At 48.8% G+C, this 23,089-nt stretch overlaps 7 protein-coding genes and 1 non-coding gene across 8 annotated transcripts; 2 read left to right on the top strand and 6 right to left on the bottom strand.

The window, feature by feature from the left end:
* Positions 1-1,080: 1,080 nt before the first annotated feature.
* F5B22DRAFT_633983 (uncharacterized protein) lies at positions 1,081-4,771 on the bottom strand (the record flags this gene model as incomplete). Its single annotated transcript, XM_047976914.1, has 2 exons — positions 1,081-2,225; positions 2,290-4,771. The coding sequence occupies 2 exons, from the start codon at positions 4,769-4,771 to the stop codon at positions 1,081-1,083; spliced, it is 3,627 nt and encodes a 1,208-aa protein (XP_047834634.1).
* Positions 4,772-7,376: 2,605 nt separating this feature from the next.
* F5B22DRAFT_423063 (uncharacterized protein) lies at positions 7,377-10,340 on the bottom strand. Its single transcript, XM_047971658.1, has 2 exons — positions 9,652-10,340; positions 7,377-9,581 (listed from the first exon to the last, which is right to left on the bottom strand). The coding sequence occupies exons 1-2, from the start codon at positions 10,111-10,113 to the stop codon at positions 7,569-7,571; spliced, it is 2,475 nt and encodes an 824-aa protein (XP_047834633.1). The 5' UTR covers positions 10,114-10,340; the 3' UTR covers positions 7,377-7,568.
* A 548-nt stretch (positions 10,341-10,888) lies between these two features.
* Positions 10,889-13,463, bottom strand: F5B22DRAFT_592525 (DEK C terminal domain-containing protein). The gene is made up of 4 exons (XM_047973930.1): positions 12,793-13,463; positions 12,549-12,688; positions 11,900-12,388; positions 10,889-11,788 (listed from the first exon to the last, which is right to left on the bottom strand). The coding sequence occupies exons 1-4, from the start codon at positions 12,803-12,805 to the stop codon at positions 11,597-11,599; spliced, it is 834 nt and encodes a 277-aa protein (XP_047834632.1). The 5' UTR covers positions 12,806-13,463; the 3' UTR covers positions 10,889-11,596.
* A 1,116-nt stretch (positions 13,464-14,579) lies between these two features.
* F5B22DRAFT_592520 (uncharacterized protein) lies at positions 14,580-15,754 on the bottom strand. Its single transcript, XM_047973929.1, has one exon. It carries the CDS (start codon positions 15,700-15,702, stop codon positions 14,878-14,880), a length of 825 nt encoding a protein of 274 aa, XP_047834631.1. The 5' UTR covers positions 15,703-15,754; the 3' UTR covers positions 14,580-14,877.
* A 223-nt stretch (positions 15,755-15,977) lies between these two features.
* F5B22DRAFT_t40 lies at positions 15,978-16,066 on the bottom strand. Its single transcript has one exon. It is a non-coding gene; the product is annotated as a tRNA-Tyr (tRNA).
* A 2,347-nt stretch (positions 16,067-18,413) lies between these two features.
* On the bottom strand, positions 18,414-19,650 carry F5B22DRAFT_592516 (uncharacterized protein). The gene has a single exon (XM_047973928.1). It carries the CDS (start codon positions 19,373-19,375, stop codon positions 18,458-18,460), a length of 918 nt encoding a protein of 305 aa, XP_047834630.1. The 5' UTR covers positions 19,376-19,650; the 3' UTR covers positions 18,414-18,457.
* A 1-nt stretch (position 19,651) lies between these two features.
* Positions 19,652-21,057, top strand: F5B22DRAFT_592515 (uncharacterized protein). The gene has a single exon (XM_047973927.1). The coding sequence runs from the start codon at positions 20,065-20,067 to the stop codon at positions 21,019-21,021; it is 957 nt and encodes a 318-aa protein (XP_047834629.1). The 5' UTR covers positions 19,652-20,064; the 3' UTR covers positions 21,022-21,057.
* Positions 21,058-22,029: 972 nt separating this feature from the next.
* Positions 22,030-23,089, top strand: F5B22DRAFT_659692 (uncharacterized protein; the record flags this gene model as incomplete). Its single annotated transcript, XM_047980220.1, has 2 exons — positions 22,030-22,699; positions 23,037-23,089. 2 exons carry the CDS (start codon positions 22,030-22,032, stop codon positions 23,087-23,089), a joined length of 723 nt encoding a protein of 240 aa, XP_047834628.1.

Here is a 23,089-nt window from a genome sequence, read left to right as displayed (position 1 = left end):
GTGTTTGCAGGCAAGGCAAGAGCGATTTCTCGCCGTCAAATACCTTAGGTAGGTACTCTACCTAGGTACCTAACCTACATGTAGGTAGGTAGTACCTGCCTTGACATCAAACGATGGACACAGCGGAGGGGAGGGGATTCACACAAAAACATAAGTAGATGCTCCCTCACTCTATCAAACCGCCAGCATCATAAACACATGCAAAGTCTTGGTAACTAAGTCAAGTGAAGAAGTACTTAATTACTTATCATATGACACGATAGGTACAACATCTCGTTATCCGGACAACCTACCCTCAAGTACCTATGTAGACAGGGAGGCATATATACAGAGCACCTACCTACCTTTGGATAAGTACCACATAGTAAATGAATGCCATTCACCAACTGTGACCCGTGCGACTTCAAGTAAGTAGATATAGATACGGTCACATCAGCTAGTCTAGTCTAGGGTGCGCCACCACCCATCAGGATACCTATATACCTACTGATACATCATCATCATGAATGATCAACCAACAGCCGAACCTAAGGGAGAAGGAGGGAGTATAAAGTCTCGACAAAAAAAACATTTAATATCTCGTTAAATACACTACTTATTCATCGATATGATAATAATCCATTACCTTATGAAAAAACTTAAGAACACGTTCCCTATGTAACAAGCTATCTCCTATGGTATCATATCAAATCAAATCACATCACATCTCAAGTACGTTGAGTGAGGTGCGCCAACGCTAACACGGCAGGCCATCATCGTGAACGATCAATCAACAGCCCAGTAAATCACCGGTCGAGTATAGTCCATAGACCCAGAAAGAAATAAACCTTCGAAAAAAGACAACATCTGTATTCATCTCAATACGCTATTCATCCACCAACCAATATAATAAATAAACCATGACTCCCACAAAACATCGCTACCTAACCCCAACTCTGCCGCATATACATGATACCCCGATAACCTAATCGATTTCAATATCCATCTCCCCTAACATGCAATGCACCCCGTCCTCCGCCTTTCCCCTCCTCGCCTTTACCTCGACAATCCCCCAACCCAGCCAGACCACGTGCTTACTCACTACATCGGACGCCTAGGCTTAAAATACTCCTGAAAGGTATCGAGATTCTGCAAATGAAGCGTGTAGATAATCGAGCAGCACATAATCAACAGATTCGGGAACCGTCGCGTCCAGAACCCGAGATATCCCTCAGGGACAGGGCCGACCATCTTCTTGAGCGAATCGCTTAGGTCACCGTAATGGGAGCGCTTGTTGCGCAGCGCACGCAGCAGGTCGAGGAACTTGGTCCCCGTGTACTTGCGCTGCTTGCCTAGGCTGTCGACAAATTCCCTGGGCAACGCCTTGAGGAAATCACCGCGGCATATCTGGTGCGCGTAGCTCTCCAGCGTTGCCAACGCCTCCGACGGCGGATCGCGAGGCTCGAGCTCGAAATGATCCGACACGTCGCAGAGGAATGCAAGTTGCTCCTTGGGAGTCCAGAAAAAGGGATGGGCCATGACATCCCTAGCTGTCGGTCGAGCCCGTGGGTCCGCCTGAAGCATAGCTCTGATGAGCGCCTTGGCCTCGTATGCCACATCACCGAGCACGTCCAGCGGCTTCAGATCGAACTGTCCATTCCGGATGTTGACCTCCCTCATGAACCGGCCGCCACGGTCGAAAGGGTGACTACCTTTAGTAAGCACGTAGAAGAAGACCAGTCCCAGAGAGAATATGTCAATAGCACGAGTCGCTCGTCGGTTGGGCATGACATCGGCACTGACAAGTTGGCTACTAGAATCGCTATGCACGCTGGACATGGACATACTGGACCCTTCGCGGGGGTCATCGTCGACAAGAAGCTCGGGAGCCCGCCACCCTGAAGTGCCAGCTGCATGCGCCGTCGTAGCCCCAAAAGAAGACTGCCCACCTTCAAGTTTCTTGCACAAGCCAAAATCTGACACAAGAAGTCGTGATCGGCCATCACGATCCATCGTGACCAAAATATTCTGTGGTTTGAGGTCACGATGGACGATACGCAAGTCATGGAGGAAACTGAGGCCGTTTGCTATCTGTAGAAGAACCCGTGGTAGGTCCATCTCTCCAGCTCGCGCAAGTTGAGGAAAAGCCGCCGGTCGCTCCATTACATCAGACAAAGATGCTTGGCAAAGCTCTAATGCAATGTAGAGAAAACTCTCGTTCTTCGACATGGCATAGTATCGGATAACTAGAATTACGTGTGAGTAACTAAGTACGTCAGGCGATAACCCGATTGGCAAAGAATGGCTTACCATTTTGATGTTGATCACTTTCCAGTAGTAACTGTGTCTCCTGTGTGGCAATATCCCAGAACTGTGTCAACATGCGCTTGACCGCTACATCACGACCATGGAATTTGCCTGCAAAAACAATTGTGCCATTGCTTCCCATGCCGAGTTGCATTTCCTGATTGACTTCGATTCCTCCAATATTGATGATAGGCCCGGTGGATTCTTGACGTTCGATTGAGGCCGTCAACGTATTTGGTAACGGCTTAGGCGGAGTGGCAACGTTCTCTATGCCTGGAAGACTACCGATTTCTTCTGGGGAGTTATCAGGAGACTCGTCTGCGCCGTCGCGCTGTTTCTTGGCCCCTTTCCTGTGCTTAACACCTCCCCTCCGGCCTCGATGAGCCTTCTTTTTCTTTTCCGGTGATTCTTGTTCAGCTGGTTGCGTTTCCTGCTCCGGATCAACAGAAGCCACCAATATAGCCTCTGATTCTATAGGAGGAGGAGCAGCAGCATGCTGTGATCCTGGGTTGACATCTGGTTTACCATGTATGGGTTCTACTAGATGAGCCTTTTCCGCATCTGGGATGGGTAAGGTCGGTTCAACTTCGATTTCAATGTTGGAGTTGTCATTCAATTTGTTGGGTTCAGCCGGCCTCCACTTGTACCAGAACCTCTTCCATAACGAATAGAGAGGACCCCGTAGGAGATTATAGAGATAAACATAGGCAATGATAGAGAGTATTAAGCCAAGGGGGTTTGTGAGTAAATCATGAGTCCATTGTACGGCATGTTGCGGGATTGATATTGCCGTACTGAACATGCGCATACGAGGTACTGATTCATTTACTATTGTTGAAACAGGAGCTCTTGGTGCATCATCTTGTACTTCAGTTTCTTTGTAGGATTCCGAAGGCAGAGTAGGCGGCATGCTTGATGTCCAATCGGGCAAATTAATCCCGTCACCGAGGGTATGAACGCCAACTAGAGCCGCAGAGAGATACGCATCATCAAACAGAGCTTCACTCGACTTTCTATGATTAATCGACGCGTTTGGGGCGTCAACAACAAGAGGATAAAAGCGGCCCGACATGGCGTACCAACCGCCATATTCGGTCTGATTCAGGAAGACGCTATGACTTCGGGCCCATGCCGAGTCCTCGTTACGAACAGGATATATGGGTTGTGGTAGTAACACAAGTTCAGGGTTACTGCCGCGGGGTGCGTCTAGGGGTTTTGCGATATCAAAGACGCGAGCAACTGGAACGGGAAATTCAAGAGCAAACGAGGTAGTACTAGCGGGATGGGCGATGGCATATACCCGACCGTCGTGCTGACTGGTGAAATATCGGTTATCTGGCGGTGCATGATACTGTCGACGAAGGTCATTGTCAAAACTATTGGGACCCCACTCGGCGTATCTAAGGGTCGCGATATCCCTCCCGTTATCTCGATGATGGATCTCTACGATGTACTCTGTACGGCTAAGAGTGATACTGCCACCATTGGTGCATTCCTCGGTGTCGCTGTCTGGGAATCGACTGTTCGGAGGGAAACATGTGGGACTCTGATCTACTTGCGAACCAGCTTGTCCGAACCACTTCAGCACCCTGCCTGTAGCGGCGTCGACAGTGATGAGTGTATTTTTCTTGTGACCAGTATATACTACTGGAGGATCCGAGGATGCGTAATGACCCATTTCATCCACGAGTTGTTTCATGGTGTAGCCAGTACTCATAAGACCTGTACCATAGTTCGAAGACGCCCAAACATAGACGGCGCCGTCGTTAGTGGGTTCGATGGCCCAGACGTAATCATCTAGTGGGTGACGATCTGGGTCGCGTTTGCCATGCGGAGATGAAGTATTTGGGCGGTAGTGGATGGTTTCCACGACGGGCTGTTCGACCTGTAGGTGCCAGCGCTCGTCGCCCGATTCGCGATCCGCAGCATAAAGATGTCCATCGATGGTCGCCAAAAGGATGTAGTCTTGGACTTCCCAGTTCTCCAGACTCCGCGCAGACTGCAGCGAGGATAGCCCAGAACCAGCCAAGATGCTGGGCTTATGACGTGAAGAATTTGGTGCTCGTACGGGATTACCCGGAGCCAAAGTCGCGAGGGCGCTCGCATCGTTGATATATGGGATGTCATTGGGGTTTTGCTTAGTAGTAGACATGGAGCTCCCGCTTCCAGGACTCCGTACGTGATTCTTAGGTCTCGTCGAAGAGATCTTGGGCGCGGCTCGGTTCTGATCGACCGAGGGTAACTCTTGTCGAAGCCGAGGAAGACCTCGCTGCTTAGGCGTGGACGTGTCAACTTCGAAAGTGCCATCCTTGACGATGTTAACAAGGTGTGGTGGTTGCGCCACGGACCTGTGTTGAGGTACTTGTTGCTGCTGCTGCTGAGCATCGACAAGCTGAAGCCATGTTGTGAGGAGCACGGCTAGGGCAAGAAACACTGCCCGCTGCGGTACGGCGGACCGTCCCTCTCCAGAAGGCCGGAGCAACATGATGGACGGCGCAGCTTGCAGAGTCGCAGACAATGATTACGCGATATTTATTTTGGCGAGCCGTACTACGAACCAGCAACCGTCATGTTGTCCAAAGTTGAATAGTGGAACGAGTAGCTGCTGGCGAAACGGTCGAATCAGGCCCAAAAAAATGAAGCAGAGAAAAAAACCGAAGTATCCAATGCTGCGGAATCGTGGTGGGAAGAGGTTAGGCAACATGCAAGAGATAAGAGAGCAGTCCAGTCGCGGGGTGTGTTAGACGAGGTCAACTCATCAAATTTTGGTGACAAGGAATAAGGATTCCTCTGAGCAAACAACAGAGACCCGACAGAATGGTCACTATTGCCTGTCGATGGGGGGGTGGCGGACGAATATGGCGATGTTCAAAATCACAAGTTGATTGGGTGAGAGAATAAGGTCACGATCGACAGTCGTTTTCGGGTTAGGAACATATAGATAGCCGACTCGCGAGCGGCGTTTACGTGGTGGTAGGATGTCTTTTCCTTTTTCGTCTGTTGTATTCTTCTTCTTTTCTGTTTAAGACGCTTGAAATAAGATATTGCCGTAGCGAGTTCAAGGTATAGTTTGTCTGTTATTGCGCTGGGTGTATTTATTCTAGTACCATGATGTCTCTCGGTGAATAAGGTGGTGCGCTTCGGTGGCGAATGATGTTCGTATACGATGGATGTAAGCGGCAGCGGTGGAGGAAGTGAGAAGGCCGAAACAACAGTTGGAGACGAGATGTGTCTCACAACAAGGCGGACACAAGGGAGGAGACGGTCCGATACGCATACACACTATCGAGGGAAGCAAGGGGGGATGATGATGATGATGATGATGATGATGATAATGATTGATGGGTGGTGATGATGGAGGAGATGAGAGTTGAGAGCTCTAGTAAGTAAGTGAGACGGATTATAATAATAATAATGGTAATATGGGGTGCCTGGCGTCTTCAGACATACATGGTGGTATCTGTGCTTAGGTAGGACTTGGTGTGGCCATGCTCGTGTTGGCTGGTTGGTCCAGTTGGTTCGGTTTCGTTGCGCACAGGAAGACGGGAAGGGCTCGGGAGCAGAAGTGGTGGCAGAGTGGTGGGACGATGGGCTAGGCGGGCTAGGCGGGCTAGGTACCTAGCTAGGCCTGTCAGACCTGTTAATCCGCCTGTAGTTAGACTGTCTTACTTAGGGCTTGGGGGAGGGGGATCCGCTAGTAGGGATCTGGTGATAGGTAGCGTACTAACAGCATCTCGCAGCATGTAAGTAAGGGGATGGAATGATCGGCAAAGGTGTCCTCAGCCCATCCATTCCATTCCATCCATTCCATCCGAGCACTTCTGCACTTCTTACATGACTTGCTTAATGGCTTGGCGAAACCAATCACGTGATGTTTCCCGCCTTGCCGACGAATTCTACTCTTCAGCGCCGTCACGATAGTTACAAAGAAAAGAGAAGAAAAAAAGTGATCGATAACCTATTTATAGGTATTTCTATGCGCACGACATAGGCGAATAACACTTCAGCATTCGGAAGCTATAAGAATAGGTAGCGAGTAGGTTAGGTAGGCAGTCTGCCATCGCCCAACTAATAACCTAACTTGTGGGAACACCCAAGAACAAAAAAAGAACCTATCCCTGCTCCTTTTAGCCTAAGCTAAAATCTGTCCGCGTAACTGTCTCTCTGGCACACCATATTATAGCCGCGTGGCCACGGACGGATGTTCCCTTCTCGGTAGTCGCAGCATACGAACACACAATAATAGGTATCATAATGCCCTTGTTGTACGGACGGGTGGGACGGGTCTGGACGTAATACGTAGTACGCTGCCAATTGCTATGGACGCGCTACAAAGCAACAAAAACAGGCACTTATTCTTTCCTAGCTAGGTAACTCTAGATGTTGAAATGATCTACGTAGTACATAATCTATTTTATAGATCTTTTGCACCTAGGTAGGACGGAAGGAGGGAAGGCGACTCTCTCCTCACTATCTATCTCCCCGAGTCCTATCTCAATCATTGCACTTGGCTAGCCATATCACCTCGTAATTTCCCAAAAATCAGAGTGGTCGAAGTTGACTCTTTCGTAAGTCTCAGATATTATATATATATATATATGTACGCAGTAGCTATCTAGATGAGTAATCTGCCCGCCTACCTCTCAAACAGTAGGTAGGCAAAACTCTTGCTTCAAGGTGAGGCAGAAGTATACCTACATAATGAAGATAAATAGGTAACGACGTAATTTAGGAGGGTAGTCCATGATAACGTCCCTACCCAACATCCTTATCCAACGAACTATTGTATGTGTACATGTACCAGTAGCTATATATATATATATAAGCGTTGCAGTAAATGACCGCTTGACTACTTTACTACTTCCCCATTTTACCATTTTACTACTCGACTGCCCCATCAAACAAAACCACTAGAATTCCGCCTACTTAGGTAGGTACTTATATAGATAAACAAAACCAACAGCCTCGCTTCGCTTCACCTTCAAAGCATGACATACGACATACTTAGTAGTTGAAGTAGCTCCTCTCTATAAAAGTAGGCCACTACAGAGTATAGCTACATATGAAGTAGCTACACGATGCATCCATCTATTTGATACGATACGACAGGTATTCCAACATGACATGCACACCACGCTTCCCTTCCCTTCCCATTCCTTTGCTTTTGTTGGAAGTAACCATACACACATCATACGTAAACTTAACATGCACAGCAATTTCTCTTCCTTCTCATCTCTCTCTCTCTCTCTCTTTCTCTCTTCCACACACACACATACCCATCATCATCCCCATTGCACCAACACTTTTTTCCGCCCTTTCTTCCCCTTTCCCTTCCCCCCAACCTCATCCCCTCCTTCCTCTCCCTCACCCTCTCCCCCCTCTCCCCCAGCCGCCGCACTCGACCCCCAACTAAACCCGGTATCCCTACCTTGTCCCATGAAATCCCTCCTAACACCTCTCCCGGTACCATATCCAAAGATCGTAGTCGTGGGCTTGGGCGCAGCAGGCAAGGCCGGGAAAGCTTCTGCATTCCCACTACCACCATTACCAGTGGATCGAGTGTTATTAACTCTTTGAGCTGGTGTCGAACTCCTCGGTGTAGATATTGAAGGTGAAGCGCCCCATAAAGCAGCACCACCAGAAGGAGGCCGAGAAGAGGAAGAGGAACCCGCAGGAGTCGGTAATGAAGGGAAAGCAGCATTTGCTGGCGCCTGTCGACTGATAGCCTGCTGCTGCTGCTGCTGCTGTTGTTGTCCACCCGAGAACAACACAGACGGATGCTCGACACTCGACCTTCGGGACTGCTGCGTGGAATTCTTCAATTTCAGGACACGAGTCGTATGTTGTCTTTGATTCGCAGGCGCACTCGACACCGCAGGTCCCGAACTAGCAGACGCAGCAGCCGCCCACCCACTACTCGCCGTCGTCGCGCCGCGCATGCCGCCGAGTGTGGGAAGTGTCGGATAATCCTCGTTGATAGCTCGCCAGTCGTTCCAGGACTTGCGCAATCTATCACCTTTCGCCTTGTCCTCGAAGAGATCCGCCACCTCTCGGACGAGTGTCCCCAGGGCCGACGACGAGATGTCGGCGAAGAGGGAGAAGAGGGCGTCTATGAAGGCCGGGGCGGCGAGTTTGTCCTGTCGGAAGGATGATATGTGGGTGCGGAATTTGTCTATCCTGGCTTTGTCGTTGTGCAGGAGATTCGAGGCTCGCTCGATGACGGCCGAATGGCGCATTAGGCGAGCGCGGTCCTCGGGAGACAGGTTTGGATCTGTCAAACTCAGGCCCGCCAATTCCGCAGCAGGTGCGGTAGGTCTAGCATTTGATGTATCGGTGTTTCGAGGACTCGCCTGAGTCGAAGCAGCTGAAGAAGGGCCTGCTGTGGAGGATGATGAAAGCTGGCCGCCAAAGGTACGGTTGGACACAGATTGTGACGATTGTATCGCCATTTGACGCTGGAGGGAAATTTCATCTCGACGAAGAGGTTGGGCCGAGCTCGGCGGGAGTGGCTCGGCATTTGGATCTCGCCCTCTTCCACGGCCTTCTCTACCTCTACCAGATCCACCACCTCTCCTTGGCTGTTGTTGCTGGTATCTCTCACGAACGTCAAATCCGGATAAATCAACCAGACGAGCCTCGCGCCTCACATCTTTAGACAGAGTGCTGCCATGTTCGCTCAATTGATGGGCTTTCAGGTCCATCTCGGATCCAAAAACAACAAACTTTTTCTCCAGGCATTCGCGGTCTGGACAGAGGTAATGACCAGTCTTGAAATGCTCCTCCAAGGAATTGTAGTCTCTGTAATAATGTGGCTGTCTCGGATCTTCACGATCACATAGGAAACAGCGCTCGTGCTTGTTGCGGCAATGTTCATAAAGCTTGTCGCTATCATAGAACCGTGATCCGCAAAAGGCGCAAAGTGGGTGGCCCTTGAATCCAGTCTGATCCACGGCACCCGGTTGGTCGTCGCCATGGCGCATATGTTTCTCGTGTTCTTTGTCGGCGAAGAGTTCGTGCTCGTGTGTGAAGACCTTCTTGTTCCTCGTACACAGATCGCACATCTTCTTATTGTGTGTGCTGCGAACATGGCGATGTAGATCGGGCCAACCTAGGCCCGCAAAGTCGCACGATGTATCGGGGCAGTTATATCGTAGAAGTAAAACGGTATCTCCGACTATTTCTTCGTTTGTGTACCGAATGCCGATGTTATCGTCAGTGCTGGTCACGTCACGATCGGAGTAGTCTTCGTATCGCTTTACAGCGTCATCGGTAAATATGACAAATGATGCAACTGTCTAGACAACAATCCAACCATTAGTCTCAAAACCGACTCATAGACGAGCCAACCTAGACTGGAACACTTACTCGACAATGCGCGCATTCCTTATTCTTATATAGGGCCCTCATACGCAATGCGCAGATGTGACATGTCCTATGATTACAAGGCGCCACCGATTGGTGTATGACTGGGCTTGCGCATATGAAGCAGACCTCTGCTTCTACATCCTCCTCCCCTTCGTCGTTGTTACCGCCAATCGTGGGCTGGACTTGAGTTGCTGGAAGGCTGTTCTCGGGTAACGGTCCAGACGCTGGGCCTGAAGTGGATGTATTGCTTCTTCCTCTTCCGTCGCGACCAGCATTGCCACCCCCCCTCTGACCTTGAGATCTCTCGCCTCCCCGTCCGTTTGATGCATTGGCATTGCCCCGACCGCGGCCGCGGCCACGACCTCCTCCTCCCCTTCCTCTTCCTCTTGCGTTGGCCGCACCCCGTCCACGACTCTGGGCAGAAGTCTCGGCAGGAGCGGAAGTTTCTGTTGCTGATGCCATCGCTTTTCGCTGGAAAAGTCGTGTTGCGCTAAGGAATATTCAGAAATAATGACGTTGACGTTAGAGGCAACAACGGGCAAGACTCTGCTTGGCTGAGCCGTGGGGATACTCGTTGAAGACGTCAATGATAGGGTGAGATAGCTCTTGACGCTTGAATCGGCAGTCGAGAGGTCTCCAGAGACGTGTAGTATTTGTCTGTATAGGCATAGACACCTGACGAAGTACGGAGCCGGCTATTATAAGCAAGCAAATTAGTGTTGCTGGTATTAACAATCAGAGCAGCCGAGCTTCGAGAAAGATTTGTCTAGCTTCGGTAGTCAGACAGCTAACTACTCAAGCTGTAGATACCTAGGCAGCCGCCACAACTCAGGGCAAGCCGCTCAAGCAGCTGACACGGCGACACCGGATGACCAAGGTTGAACAATGGTGGTCGAGATATGACAATGTATCATTACCTACCGGTAATCCATGTCCATGTTGAGGATACCTGTACTATGTAAGTAGGCTTGTATGGGTCTGAATGACACACACCGGCTGGCCAAGCCACCTTCATCGTTTGCTCTGTGGCTGCTTAGCACCACCCCACCCGGAAGAGAGGTTCCACCCGTGGAGTGCGCCCGCGGGGCAAATCCCAATAGTCGCACATAGCCACCCATGTGCAATCTCACTCGCATCTACTTTGATGATATTTATAATATGTAAGTATCGGGTGGGTGCCCACGTATCCCCAATGTTGGAATTGCAGGATTGACTTCGAGCACCTCTTTCAATACTTGTTAAACATCTGAAAACTTCACAAGTGGACGCGCTTCTAACTCAATCATAAGTACCAACCAGGAAACCTAAATCTAGAAACTTTGTTCGATTTGTGTATTTTAAGTATTAGTCATGAAAGCTTGACTTTTAAGCTTTAACCCGGGTTGGCTGATAGCCAAGGCTTGCTGACTCACTCGTCAGACCTACATAGTAACTACACATGAACATTTTCGCAATCAGCGAGAGGCAGTCCAAAGCTATGAGCATTCCTTTAATTCAAGATACTAATAGATAGTCCGAGCAAGTACTCAGCCATTTGGCTATTTCAACATTCGTCAATTCATAATAGATTTTGAATAACCTATACCCTACCCTACCCTACCCTACCCTACCATACCGTATCCTCCCATCCCGTACCATACCATACCATACCTGCTGGATTAGATAGATCTACGCCAACTACGCAGGATGTATCACCAGCCTGCCTATGAAAACGCCATGCTTTGCAGACTCATTAAGTAACCCGTCAAATTTGATTCTCCGATGACCGTCGCCACCGTGTATAGGTGTGTAGGGGGCAGCTTACGTTGGGCGGAACCAAACACCAAGCCAAGTCAAGGCTGCCACCGCCTATTACATGGCCCAGAGGTAGGTACAGTGACGTTCACGCCATCGCACATTCATAGTGCAAGAGACTCTCTGTACCCATGGGATAGATCGTCTTAGGCTAGGCCGCCTCTTCAACGGGGTATAAGTGGTTGCCAACGAGCTTGTTCATCTGAAACATGTCAACCTTGGCAACCTTGAAGACCGCTTGCATTTTCTCATCGCATAGAATCTGGCGCTTGTCGTTGGGGTCTTGGAGCTGGTGCTCTTTTATGTGTGCCCATAGCTTCTTGACAACTTGGGGGCGAGATAGCTGCTTCAAAGTTAGTCATGATATAGAAACAAAGGAACAAAGAAATGAATCGGCAATGCACAGTATGGCCTGCATCACGGGGAAAGTGTTAGGGGATTAGCATCGACTGACCTGAGGTTCACCACATAGTTCTGCTAGAGGATAACTGAGATTGAAAGGTTTCTGGAATCCTCCCCCGGCCTTACGCTTCTTGGGGCTAGAACCGTCACTGCCATTCACGTCACTATCGTCTTCTGACCGGACTCTCTTCTCACTCTTCTTCTTGGGGGCTGCCTTCTTTTTCTTCGGTGCGGCTTTAGCCCCCCCGCCACGCGTGGTCCGTGTTCGCTGGTTCTCCTGTGCTTGGAGCAAAGCAGCTAACTTAGCATCAGCGTCTTCGGTATCTGTGCTCTGCTCTTTACGTGGCTTCTTCTTTGGCGGTTGTGTCGAAACCTTGATTTCGCCACCATTCACGTCAGACTCGTCTTTGGTAACGTAGTCATCGCCATTCGTGTAACCATTAGAGGGTGGATGATTCGAGTCATGGACTACCGTGTCGGCCGGAGCGGCAGCAGCCGATATCGCATCAAAACGCTGTTCAATGAGCGCTTTGATGGCATCCTGTGTTCCGACAGTAGATATTAGTAACGTTGAGAATTTTGGGGGGTTATAAGCAAGGATGTGTGAGGGTTGCTTTGCAGTTTGAGCTGATTACACGGCCAATATGCGGAGGTGCAGTATCAGGCCGGAAAAGGTCTAAATAAAATATTGTGGCATTCACCTTTTGCGCATCCAAGTCCCTGCCTCCTAACTCAGCTTGAAGTCCAAGTCGAATCTTTTTGCGAGTGACGGTCTCGAGGTCAGCTGTAGCTAGGATCCCATCGATGATCTCAGTGTAGCGGACTTCCTCTTCTGCAGTAACTATAGATCACATGGGATTAGATGAATGTTGTGCTCCGGGCACCACGCATTGCCAAGCGTCCTGGGCAGCAAATGGCACGTAGTCAAGAAGAAGAACAACATACGTGGTTGCGTCATGATGGCTGAAGGCAGGGCTCGCCTCTATTATGAATTCATGAGAGGGGTTTGCGACTGGATGTGTAGTGTTCTGATGTAATCTTCAGCGCCGACAGCTAGAGCATAGCGGTCGGTCGTGGGGTAGTTCACGGTGCAGCTAGTTATGGACGAAAAAGAGGCTAGTTGTGGATCGATCGTAGTGTGGCCTGGCAGAAGAGGCGTGCGGCTATGCCGTGTGAACGATCAAGTGGGCGGGAGAGGGAACAAGCCACAGCCTCCTTTCCGTACTGAAGTAGTTGCCAAGTTAGATGATGAGATGCTCAGACGAAGGGAAGGAGGGACGCAAAGATGCAGAGACGGCGATGCTGGCAGTGTTTGTTCTTCAGGTTGGAGACGTGATACGGCAGTTGGAGACAAGGGAGATGCGAGGTTTCGGTGAAATGTTGTACAGAAGTGGAATGTCGCACAGAGAGGCGAGCAATAGAAATGGGATCAAGATTTGTATCTGTGTGTTTGGAGGCATCAGACATGGGCGATATGCGGTAGGAAGTATGGCGACCTCCCGAGCAACAGGTGAAATTGAGGTTGCGGTTGAGTTGGTGTTGTCGAAACAAGAGGGCGGGCAAGGCAGTGGGTGAAGGTATGTGCGAACTTACTAGATTACGTTACGAAAAAGTGAGGGAGACGGCGATGGCAACAGATTGCGCCGTCGCAGAGATGGTTGGGATTATGGACTTGGTATAGGTATCAGATGGACCAGTCTAGCGACTCCACAAGTATGGTAGCCGTATATATGCGACGGGCTACAAGTGAGTAGTGGGTATTATCTCGTCAAATGGTTCAGAGATGGAGGCGTAGTCGACGTCGCGGGATGTAGGTATGTAGGTATGTATGTATGTAGTTTCGGTAACCAAATGCCAAATGCGGCTGGCTGTGCCAAAGCCTCTATCGACGACTGAATAGGTAGATAGTGAAGGAGATAGTGAAGGAGAGAGGAATTGACTTGATTCAACGTGACGTGACGGTTGAAGCTAAAAAAGGGCTGAAAAAAAAGGCGAGGCTGCAGACGGGCCGCGGCACAAGCAGCAACAACAAAAAAAGAAAGATGGTCAAGAGGTGAGGTGAGGTAGGCAAGGTAAGGTAAAGGTAAAGGTAAAAAGGTAAAAGGTGAGGCGACGCTGCGCCACTTTGATGCTGGTAGTGGTGGTGGTTTTGTTGTGTTGGCCGTTGTTGTCTGTCGTGGGCCAGGTCAGATGAAGCAAAGCCAGGTCAGGCAGGCCAGTCTAGTCCAGTCCAGTCCAGTCCAATCCCAGAGATGGAGGGATGTGGATGTGGATGTAGATGTGGATTGTCGAAGGTGGATTGTCACGGGAGGATGTGGATGACGATGAAAAGGTAGCAGAAATCATTGATCAATCAATCAATCATCAATCGAGCCGGCCCATTTGTGCACTTTCGGCCGGCCGGCCACTGCTGCAGCAGCACTAACAATGAAAAGAGAAAGTACCCGCCCTCCATGTTCCAAGTACCGACTATGTTCATCGACCCATCCAAATAGCGCTGCGAGCGCTTAGAATTGCAGAAAACAGTACTTCTTGCATACAACGCACCGGGACACATCAGAGCTTGGTGTACCTGGCCGGGTAACCCCAGGCTCAGTCAGGTACGTCCATAGCGAACCCCTGGTCCAAGAGAGCGCCGGGGCCGGGCAGCGCGCATCACTGGAACGCTCCAAGCTGCAGCGCTAAGACCGTTGACGGTTGCGGGAGAGATCGGGCCTAAGTACTTTACTATGTATGTAAGTACTTCGTAAGGGATGTATGTATATAGATTACTTGATTACCTAATGCTTCTCGATATATATCATATATCATTGTGTTATGTACATCGACGTGCTATATCAATCAAAATACATCGCTTCCTGTAAATGACATGGAGAAATCATGGAAGGGTATCTCGCCTGTCTTTTTGATGCCTTTTAATACATGTTTTGTTGGGCATCTTTTGAAGCACCCAACGGATACAAAACCAAATCTTGAAACCAGTTAAAGCTCACATACCTAATCAAGATCGCTCAAGATTAGAAATGACCGTCATGAAGACGGTGCCGCATTCCCTTGAAGACGCGCTGATCTCCGCACTATGCCACTATCACCAGGTGATGTTCGTGTCCGAGTCGCAACCATCGGCTTCTCCCCAACTTCTTTAGAACCCGCTTTCTTTCTCGACGGCGCCCTGCTCGCTTGTTTCGATACAGGAGGCTTCTGTTTCTGAGGTAATAACGTCTCGCCACGCGCAAGCATCTCGACAAACGCCGCCATGCGCTTCTCCTTGCCAGCCTGGGTCTTCAGCGCGTTGAGCCGGAAGTAGATAGCGAAGCGGTTGGACCGACTCAGCGCATCCCATGTGGCCTGGGCCGCGGGCACGGCGGCGACGGCGGCGAGGAACTCGGGCGGGGGTTCGGCCGTCGATTGTCCGGCGTACGCGGCTTCCCAGCGCCCATCTGCCTTTGCGGCGTTGATGGCGGCGTACCCGACGGCTGTTATCCTGCCTTCTTTCTTGAGACGCGCGACATTGTCGACGTTACGGCGGGACCACAAGCTCTTGGCTGTTCGTGGGGTGAAGCGCTGTGAGTAGGTGCGCTCATCCCCGCCTCGGGCCTGGCCATCAATCCAACCCTGACATAACGCCTCGTCTAGAGCTTGCGCGTAGGTGAGCGACGTAGGGGTCGTATTCCCCTTTTTTGCTAGTGTCAACCACACGCCTTTGGAAGTAGTGGCGCTGCGAGCGAGCCAGCTCGACCAGGCGGTTGCGTCAATAACAGTGAGGACTGGTAGCTCGATAGGCATTTGTTTAGTTGAAGATATCAGTCGTCGTAGAGGGGAATTATTAAAACATGACAAGAAAACAGTCCTCATCTGGGTGATGAGGGTGATAAAAAGAGGTGTATGGTGCTGACTGCCTAAAATGGCCAAACGCGAAGAGCTGTTAGCTAGAGGCCAGCCAACATAATTACTCTATGCTGCCTAATTATTTATTCCCTATCATCCACCTCGAAACTTAAGTCAACCATCATTCCAATCAGTTTCATTACAGCAAAAATTGACATCAGTCACCATATGTTAGTTAATTAGTAAGTAAGATATTTAATTACTGATTATAAGAGGAACAAAGAAGAAAAAGGAAATGCAAGTCTCCCGAGCGTGAGTCGAACACGCGACCTGTGGATTTACGTATAATTTCAATTACAGTCCATCGCTCTACCAACTGAGCTATCAGGAGCTTCACATAATCTCGAAGTACACTATATTATATAAGAGAAGTTTGTCCAATTAGAAATTATATATTATTAGCTACGAGTAACTTTTATAAGTCACATAGGGCATCGGAACAAATACTTCACGACACTAGGAGCTTGTCAAATGCCAGATTTATATTCTCATCTTCTAACATTCTTGTCAACTACCTAGCAAATGTCATGCTTATCATTCGCTATATAAAATAACAAGATGGCAGGGTATCAGCTCCTTACAATACTATTTCTCCCCGTATATATTTAATCGCTGAGAAGAGAACATAAGTACCTTAAACCTCTTGCGCTCCCTCTGTCTACGGGAATATCCACATGTGCAGTCAGGAAAAGGGAGTTCTCTCAACTCCTAAAAACCAGCGCTTAGTACTGGCATGAACTAGCTACATAGAAATTGTTTGGGGATGTGGTGGCTGCAATGCTTCGAGATGTCAGATTCAGCCGTAAACTATAACAAGGGCAGATAACTGGGCTTAGAACTGAGGATTCTGATTACAATGATCTACTAGGGCTGCAGTAGTCCTTGACCAACTAACTCCTTCTCGGCTGTTGGTGGCTTGAGATGACTCTATATATAAATGATCTGCTAGCCCAGACCGCCTGGGTCTTTAGGGTCTGTTTCAAGAAGCGAAGTCTGTATAACCTCACTTTCCAATATTGCCCAATATTGCCTGCATGTCTTGAAAGGTCATGAACAGCCTGCAATGGTCCTTCGTACGGCCGAAGTGCAAGGCGAACTGCATACTTCAGCCGGTACAGAGGTTACACGTGTAACATAAACAACCTCGATCTAACGCTTCACACAAATGGACTCACACCACTACCGCATGAAATATAATTCTCCTTGATGACTTTATATATCTTATCGATGATCTTATATATATCATGTACAATGAGCTTCGGAAACATAAACATATCTTTTCCTCCATTATCAACTCGCACGTTGTAGTCACGCCTTCAGATTCTTAGTTACCGCCCCAGTGCAACAAGGCAGGGTTGACCCTTAGCTTACAGAAATTCAACATCAAGCATTTCCTAGAGGGGGCAGCGCTGTCTTGTTATTAGGACGCTGCTGGAGCTAGTCATGCCTAATGACCTCAGGGGTCTGCGGGTGTAGTACAAACACCATGCCGACGTGGGACTTCACCATCATGTTGTCAAATTGTTGGATCGAGTGGTCAAGTCCGTGAAAGAATGGACGCGGATGACGGAAAATCTAGCGGAGGCTCTGGAGTAGCAGCACTCTGAGCGTTCCCCGACATCGCCAGCGTGGAAACGGCCTTTGAGCAGATGAATAGAATGATAAGGCCCTGTTTGAGAAGATTGTAGCCTCTGTACTTAAAATCATATAACACTCCAGCTGTATATAGTCTACTCTATTAAATCTATTTTCTTGTGTGGTTGTGTCGTAGAATACGGGACTCTCTAATCTCACACTGAAGCTACCTCTCAGGATTCATAAAGACTGAGATCTTAGACTCAACTATTGTCTGCCCCTGCTACTCCTAGAGTCACCAATTGTTCCTTAACTGTACTCACTACAATGACATAAAACGAGTTATTGTGATCTAGTGATCCATTCCTTCCCTTGAAGCTATGATAATCACTGGCTGGACAGTGTCTCATAGATGACACCGGTAGAATCAGTAACCATGGGTATTAATAATTTTTTTCAAATAAGAAGTTCGAAGCTTATAAGTACTTGAGCACAACACTTGGCATATTTGTCTCCAGACCTAAGAGTCCGAGGAGCTTTTATTAACATCCAGTTGGTACACGCGTACGAGCTGAACATGCAATTCGCCTTGCGTTTCGGCCGTACGAAAGGCCATTGCAGGCTGTTCATGATCTTCAAAGACATGCTGGCAATATTGGAAAGTGAGGTTATATAGACTTCGCTTTATGAAATAAGCTAACGAGACCTAACCTAGGTGGCCCGGCTGGTAGACTAGTTGTATATAGAGTCGAGTTAAGCGACTAAGGCTAAGAAGGAATTGGTTGGTCAAGGACTCATACAGCCCTAGTTGACCATTATGTTGTGAATAGAATCAAGTTCCAAGCCTAAATCTCTGCCCTTGTTATATAGTCACTTGCTGGAGAAGACTCTGAAAAAGGGGAGAGGGCCTACACCGCGGCAGGGTCTGTGATACGAAGTAATTTCGATCCGAATAACTCGTCATCTATTGAGGTACCTGGCTCAGGTGTAACCCGGCGCCAATTCTTTCTTGTCTACATTGTTTCGCTACCGTGCAATAGTGAATCACAGAATTTCGTGTCATCATCATGGAATTGAAGTACGATATCTTTTGATCAACGATATTTCATACTTAGATTATTTATCATATGAAATTACAATATTTCTCTTATTTCCGCGCCGCAACCGTGCGCCTTGCGGCCGTCGCAGACGTAGTCGAGGTGCCGCCGCCAGACCCATCCCTCTTCACCACCACCGCCTGCACGACCTGGCCCAGGCTATTAAACACAATATTAACAAGTGCATTCAATGGAGAATACGAGTAAGTCTTTTGGATGAATCCGCCATCCAGAATCTCTTGTGCGCCCGTGTACGTCATGTTCTGCTCGTAGTTGCCCACGATACTGCTTAGCGCTTGGCCCGCGCCGCCCGCCACCTCCTGCACGATGTTCCCCAGGTTGTCGATGATGAAGTTGATGGTCGAATCGCCGTTCACGATGGACCCTAGGAGTCCGTCGACGGCGCCTACTACCGCGTCTACGAGGTCCGTTACCTCGCTGATCACGTTGATGAGGAGCGGGTTGAGATTGAGGGTCGTCAGGGTGCGGTTGACGATTTCCACGAGATTCCCCAGGCGCACGATGAGTTCCAGTTCGGCATCGACTTCGGCGATTGTGATGTTCACCTTCGAGATGCCGACTTGTACGCCGGCGTTGATCTCGACGAGTGATGCGATCTGGGCGGCGAGCGTTAACTCCGCGTTGAGATCGTCAACATCGAGCTCGATCTTTCCCACGTGGAGCTCCGGCACATTGAGATAGACATCTGGAGGGGTCGTGCTCGAAGAGCTGGATCCTGAGCTTGTCGTGGTGCTATCGCCCGGGCTTGCGCGTGTTGTTGTTGTTGTCCCTGGTGACGAGGTTCCGGGGTCACCTGTAGATGAGGTCGCTGGAGAGCTCTGAGAGGCTGTTGACTCTGTTGACGAAATTGTTTGACTACTTTCTGGGGTTGATGGGATTGATTGGGCTTGGCCCAAGGCCAACAACAAGAAGCCGCAGAGCCACGAAGCAACCGAGTGGGAGCGCATTCTAGCAAAGGAAACGAGTGGACGAGGTGTGTTGTCTTCTGAGTTGAACAGACCTCCTACCGGATGGTTTTAGGAGAAGGACATCCCTCTAACAAAACCTACGCGAACAAAGCAGCGAAGCGACTAGACTCGGCTTGTTGGCCGCCCCTTACTTTATATGGCATAACTTCACATGGCGATCTGGCCATGGTCAAGATGTTGGTCCAATGACACGGGTAACACCGTCGTTCTCATTGAGTTCTTAATCCGATAGCTATAGGAAAAGTAGGTGAAGGCCTGGGCTGACCTCCCTCGCCTCCATGTTCGTGAGAGCCCTACCCTTGCATTTCCCCATATATCTGTTACACCGGCGGCGACCAGCCCAATCAGCACGGGGCTGACTCCTAGCAAGTTCATGCGAAATCTAGATCAAAATCTTGATTAAGCCCGAAATCGACATGCAATTTCCCCAGATGAGGTCATACCTATATTCCAATCCACCAATTCTTATCTTCCACTAGCCAATGCCAGCACGCACCGGAGCAATCTCCCCAGCATAGCTTTGCACGAATGATTGGCGAGTTTTATTCGATCGTATCTCTTTGGCGTTATATGGTGAAGTTTCCCAGAATGGCCGGAGGTCGCTCTCAAGGTGCTTTTGCGTCCTCCTCCTCCCTCTCCCCTCTCCCTCTCCCATCTTTCGTTCATCCATGATTTCCTGCTACTTCGTCACTCGTTTCTCATCGCCCAAAATGAGGTTATTTGTCGCCAAAGTTCTCGTTAGCCTCCTTCTTTTCGGTACTTCGACAATTGTGGCCCAGGGAGGGGACGGATATGGATACTTTGGATACGAGCTACATAAACGCGGAGATCCCGAATCAACCAACTATGAGACCGCCAGTACTCCGGGTGTAGACCTGCCAGTGACACCTGACGTGTTCCTCAACGCAACTGTATCGGTTGGCGAGATCGATATCGAGGTTGATAATATCACTGCCAAGATCAACCTCGATGCGAAAGTGCTCAATCTCCTCCATTTCACAGCAGGGGTAGACGCGAGCATCAACCGGGTGCGATTGAGCATCCAGGATGTCAAAGCCAAGGTGCTACTAGAGGCGCGTCTCGGCAATGTGGTCCAGATGGTCGGCGACGTCCTAAATGTCATCGATCTGAACCCTATCGTCGCGACGCTGGGGCAAGGCGTAGGAGACATCGTGGGTAATCTCACGGATGATCTGGGAGGCACGACAACCACAACAAGTGCGGAGTCATCAGCGACGAATGCCAAACGGAGCTTGCTGGACTATAACATCCAACACAACATTCTCTATTCCATCAACGACTACTCTGGCAACACACACACGAATCGCAAGCTAGGGCAGGATGGGACCTTGTACGACGTGTCGCTCGACAACGACGGCAATGAACATGGCGAGAAAGCCGTTGGATATTATAAGGAGGATATGACATTCACTGGGCATAACAGAAGTATAACTGTTGATGATAAGACCGAGTTTGAGCTCGGTTACATGTATGCGCCGTTTCCAGGTCTGGAGATCGTGGCCTATATTTATACCACTCCTGAAGGCCAAGTGGTAAAGACCCAGATGATTGCTGAAGCCGAAGGGGGAGGTACAAGCACGATATCTGACGACGAAGACCAGTGAGATAATCACTTTTGTAGTGAATTGATATTAATTAAGTATAGTAAAGGTTTGCTCCTGTCGAGAACGACTGCAATGAGTGAGACCAGGCCTATGATCGTACCTATATCAGAAGTGTGTTATTTGAATAGGTTAGTAATGACAACAAAACGAAAACCAAGTAAATGTGCTAATACTTATTACCCGCGCTGAACATATGTAATATGCTGTTTTGCATGCACATTTGGGGCCGTCGTATTGCTACAACATTGAAGCTGTACTCTGACGTGTCTCCAGAGAAAATCAATTTTATCACTAATCCAGCATGCACATTGCAGCACACCGTAGTATCAACGAAAAGTGCGATATCTATTGCGGTCAACATGTTGTAGCGGGTGGTAGTACATCAGGCGACCGCCGGATTAGCATCTTCGTAGGGAGGCAGTGTTGAAGGCAGTGCAGTTTGCACAGGTAGTGTCGTCTCGCATATGCAGTGATGAGTAGGTATCTTGCCAGTAAGCTGTTGCTGCCAAATCCTAGATCCGACCTTTACTTAGATAGCCACATCACCCAAGTCACATGTATTCGAGTTACCTCCAATCAACTTGACTTTGCCTTACAGAGTGCAACGAGGCCCAGAACTTGCCACTTCGTTGTCCTTCATTTGAACGTGGGCCTTGATTAGAGGCCTGCACACTGGAAGAGCTATTACTTGATGCCCAACGCGTAGCGACGGAAGATGGAGATCAGCGAAGCGAATTATGTCAAAGATTGCAATATGCAGTACATATATTCTGCTCACTTGCCTGTGAAACTGAAGCCACTGACTTTATAAATCCGACCTCTTCCCACTGAAAATTCGGAACGACTGTAAGAGAAAAGGATAAGTTATCAACAAGTTGCTAGTAGGTATTAGTACCATCCGTCATTGTTACTTCTAATCAGCATTGATCAGTTGTCATACTATTTGTTGCATATCCTTGAAAGCGAACAGCCCACCTCTTTCTATCTTATGATTTTATCTAAAGAGCAATGCATTCCCCCACTGATAGTTGTATCCTTCCTCAAGAATCCCTAGCCACATCCCAACATGATGAGACAGCTAGAGTGCAACCAGAGCCCCTTAGCTTGCGTCCAAGTGTCGAGAAACGCCAAAGAAAACTTCGCGACATCTGCGAGTATGTAGCTAACATCTTGCGAGATCTATGTCAAAAAGACAGCCGATTTCTTTACTTGCAAGAGGCAATTGCAGAGTTTCTAGATGGAGACCTTGGCTTGAGGGAACTTGGTTGCCGTACCCAACATGTCGCCTCCACCCTCTCTCTACAAGGTGAAGACGGCTTGATAACTCAAGACATAAAGTCGGAACCTATTTTACGGAGCCATATAATTCCGGATGTAGACATGGGCGATTATTTGTTTCTGGCAGCGCCGTTTGAAATCCTCTCCTCCGTAATCTATGAAATCCTTGATGTGTTCAACATCGACATCACAGTTCAAGAGGCTACTGTTCCGCACAAAACGTTAGCTTATCTTGACCTTTTACATCGCCTTTATGATAGAACTAGAAACCGCGAACCAAAACCGAGGAAACTAAGGATCCATTCCTTCGAATTCAACAGTCACTTCAACTCCAACTTCGTCTACCAGAGCAAACTTGATCTCACAACAGACCAAGTCCGAGTTGTTAAGCTTAGTCCTGGTTCCGAAGACAACGATATTAAATGCAGTCTCAAAGTGCATAGCATTAAGGAAAATGGAATTCCAGAAGCTTTATCGTATGTTTGGGGGAAAGAAATTTCCGAAAAAAATATCCTCGTTGATATGCAGCCTTTCTCTGTGACGAAGAATCTTCTCGAGATTCTTCGTGGCTTGCGGCATCCAACAACTTCTCGAACTATTTGGATCGACGCTATCTGCATCAATCAAGGAGATTATGAGGAAAGAAATCGCCAGGTTCGACTAATGAGAGACATATATTCTCAGGCACGAAATACAGTTATCTATCTTACCAAGGGCGACGTAAACTTGAAACTTAGGCAAGGCGAGCAACTTGCGCTACTTCCTACAAATTTTGGAGGGACCACAATAG

This window comes from Xylaria bambusicola (genome assembly GCF_022495145.1).
Source record: "Xylaria bambusicola strain CBS 139988 unplaced genomic scaffold F5B22scaffold_5, whole genome shotgun sequence".
Taxonomy (NCBI): domain Eukaryota; kingdom Fungi; phylum Ascomycota; class Sordariomycetes; order Xylariales; family Xylariaceae; genus Xylaria; species Xylaria bambusicola.
Note: the sequence above shows the minus strand (reverse complement) of the source record. Positions and strands in the feature narration are given on the sequence as shown.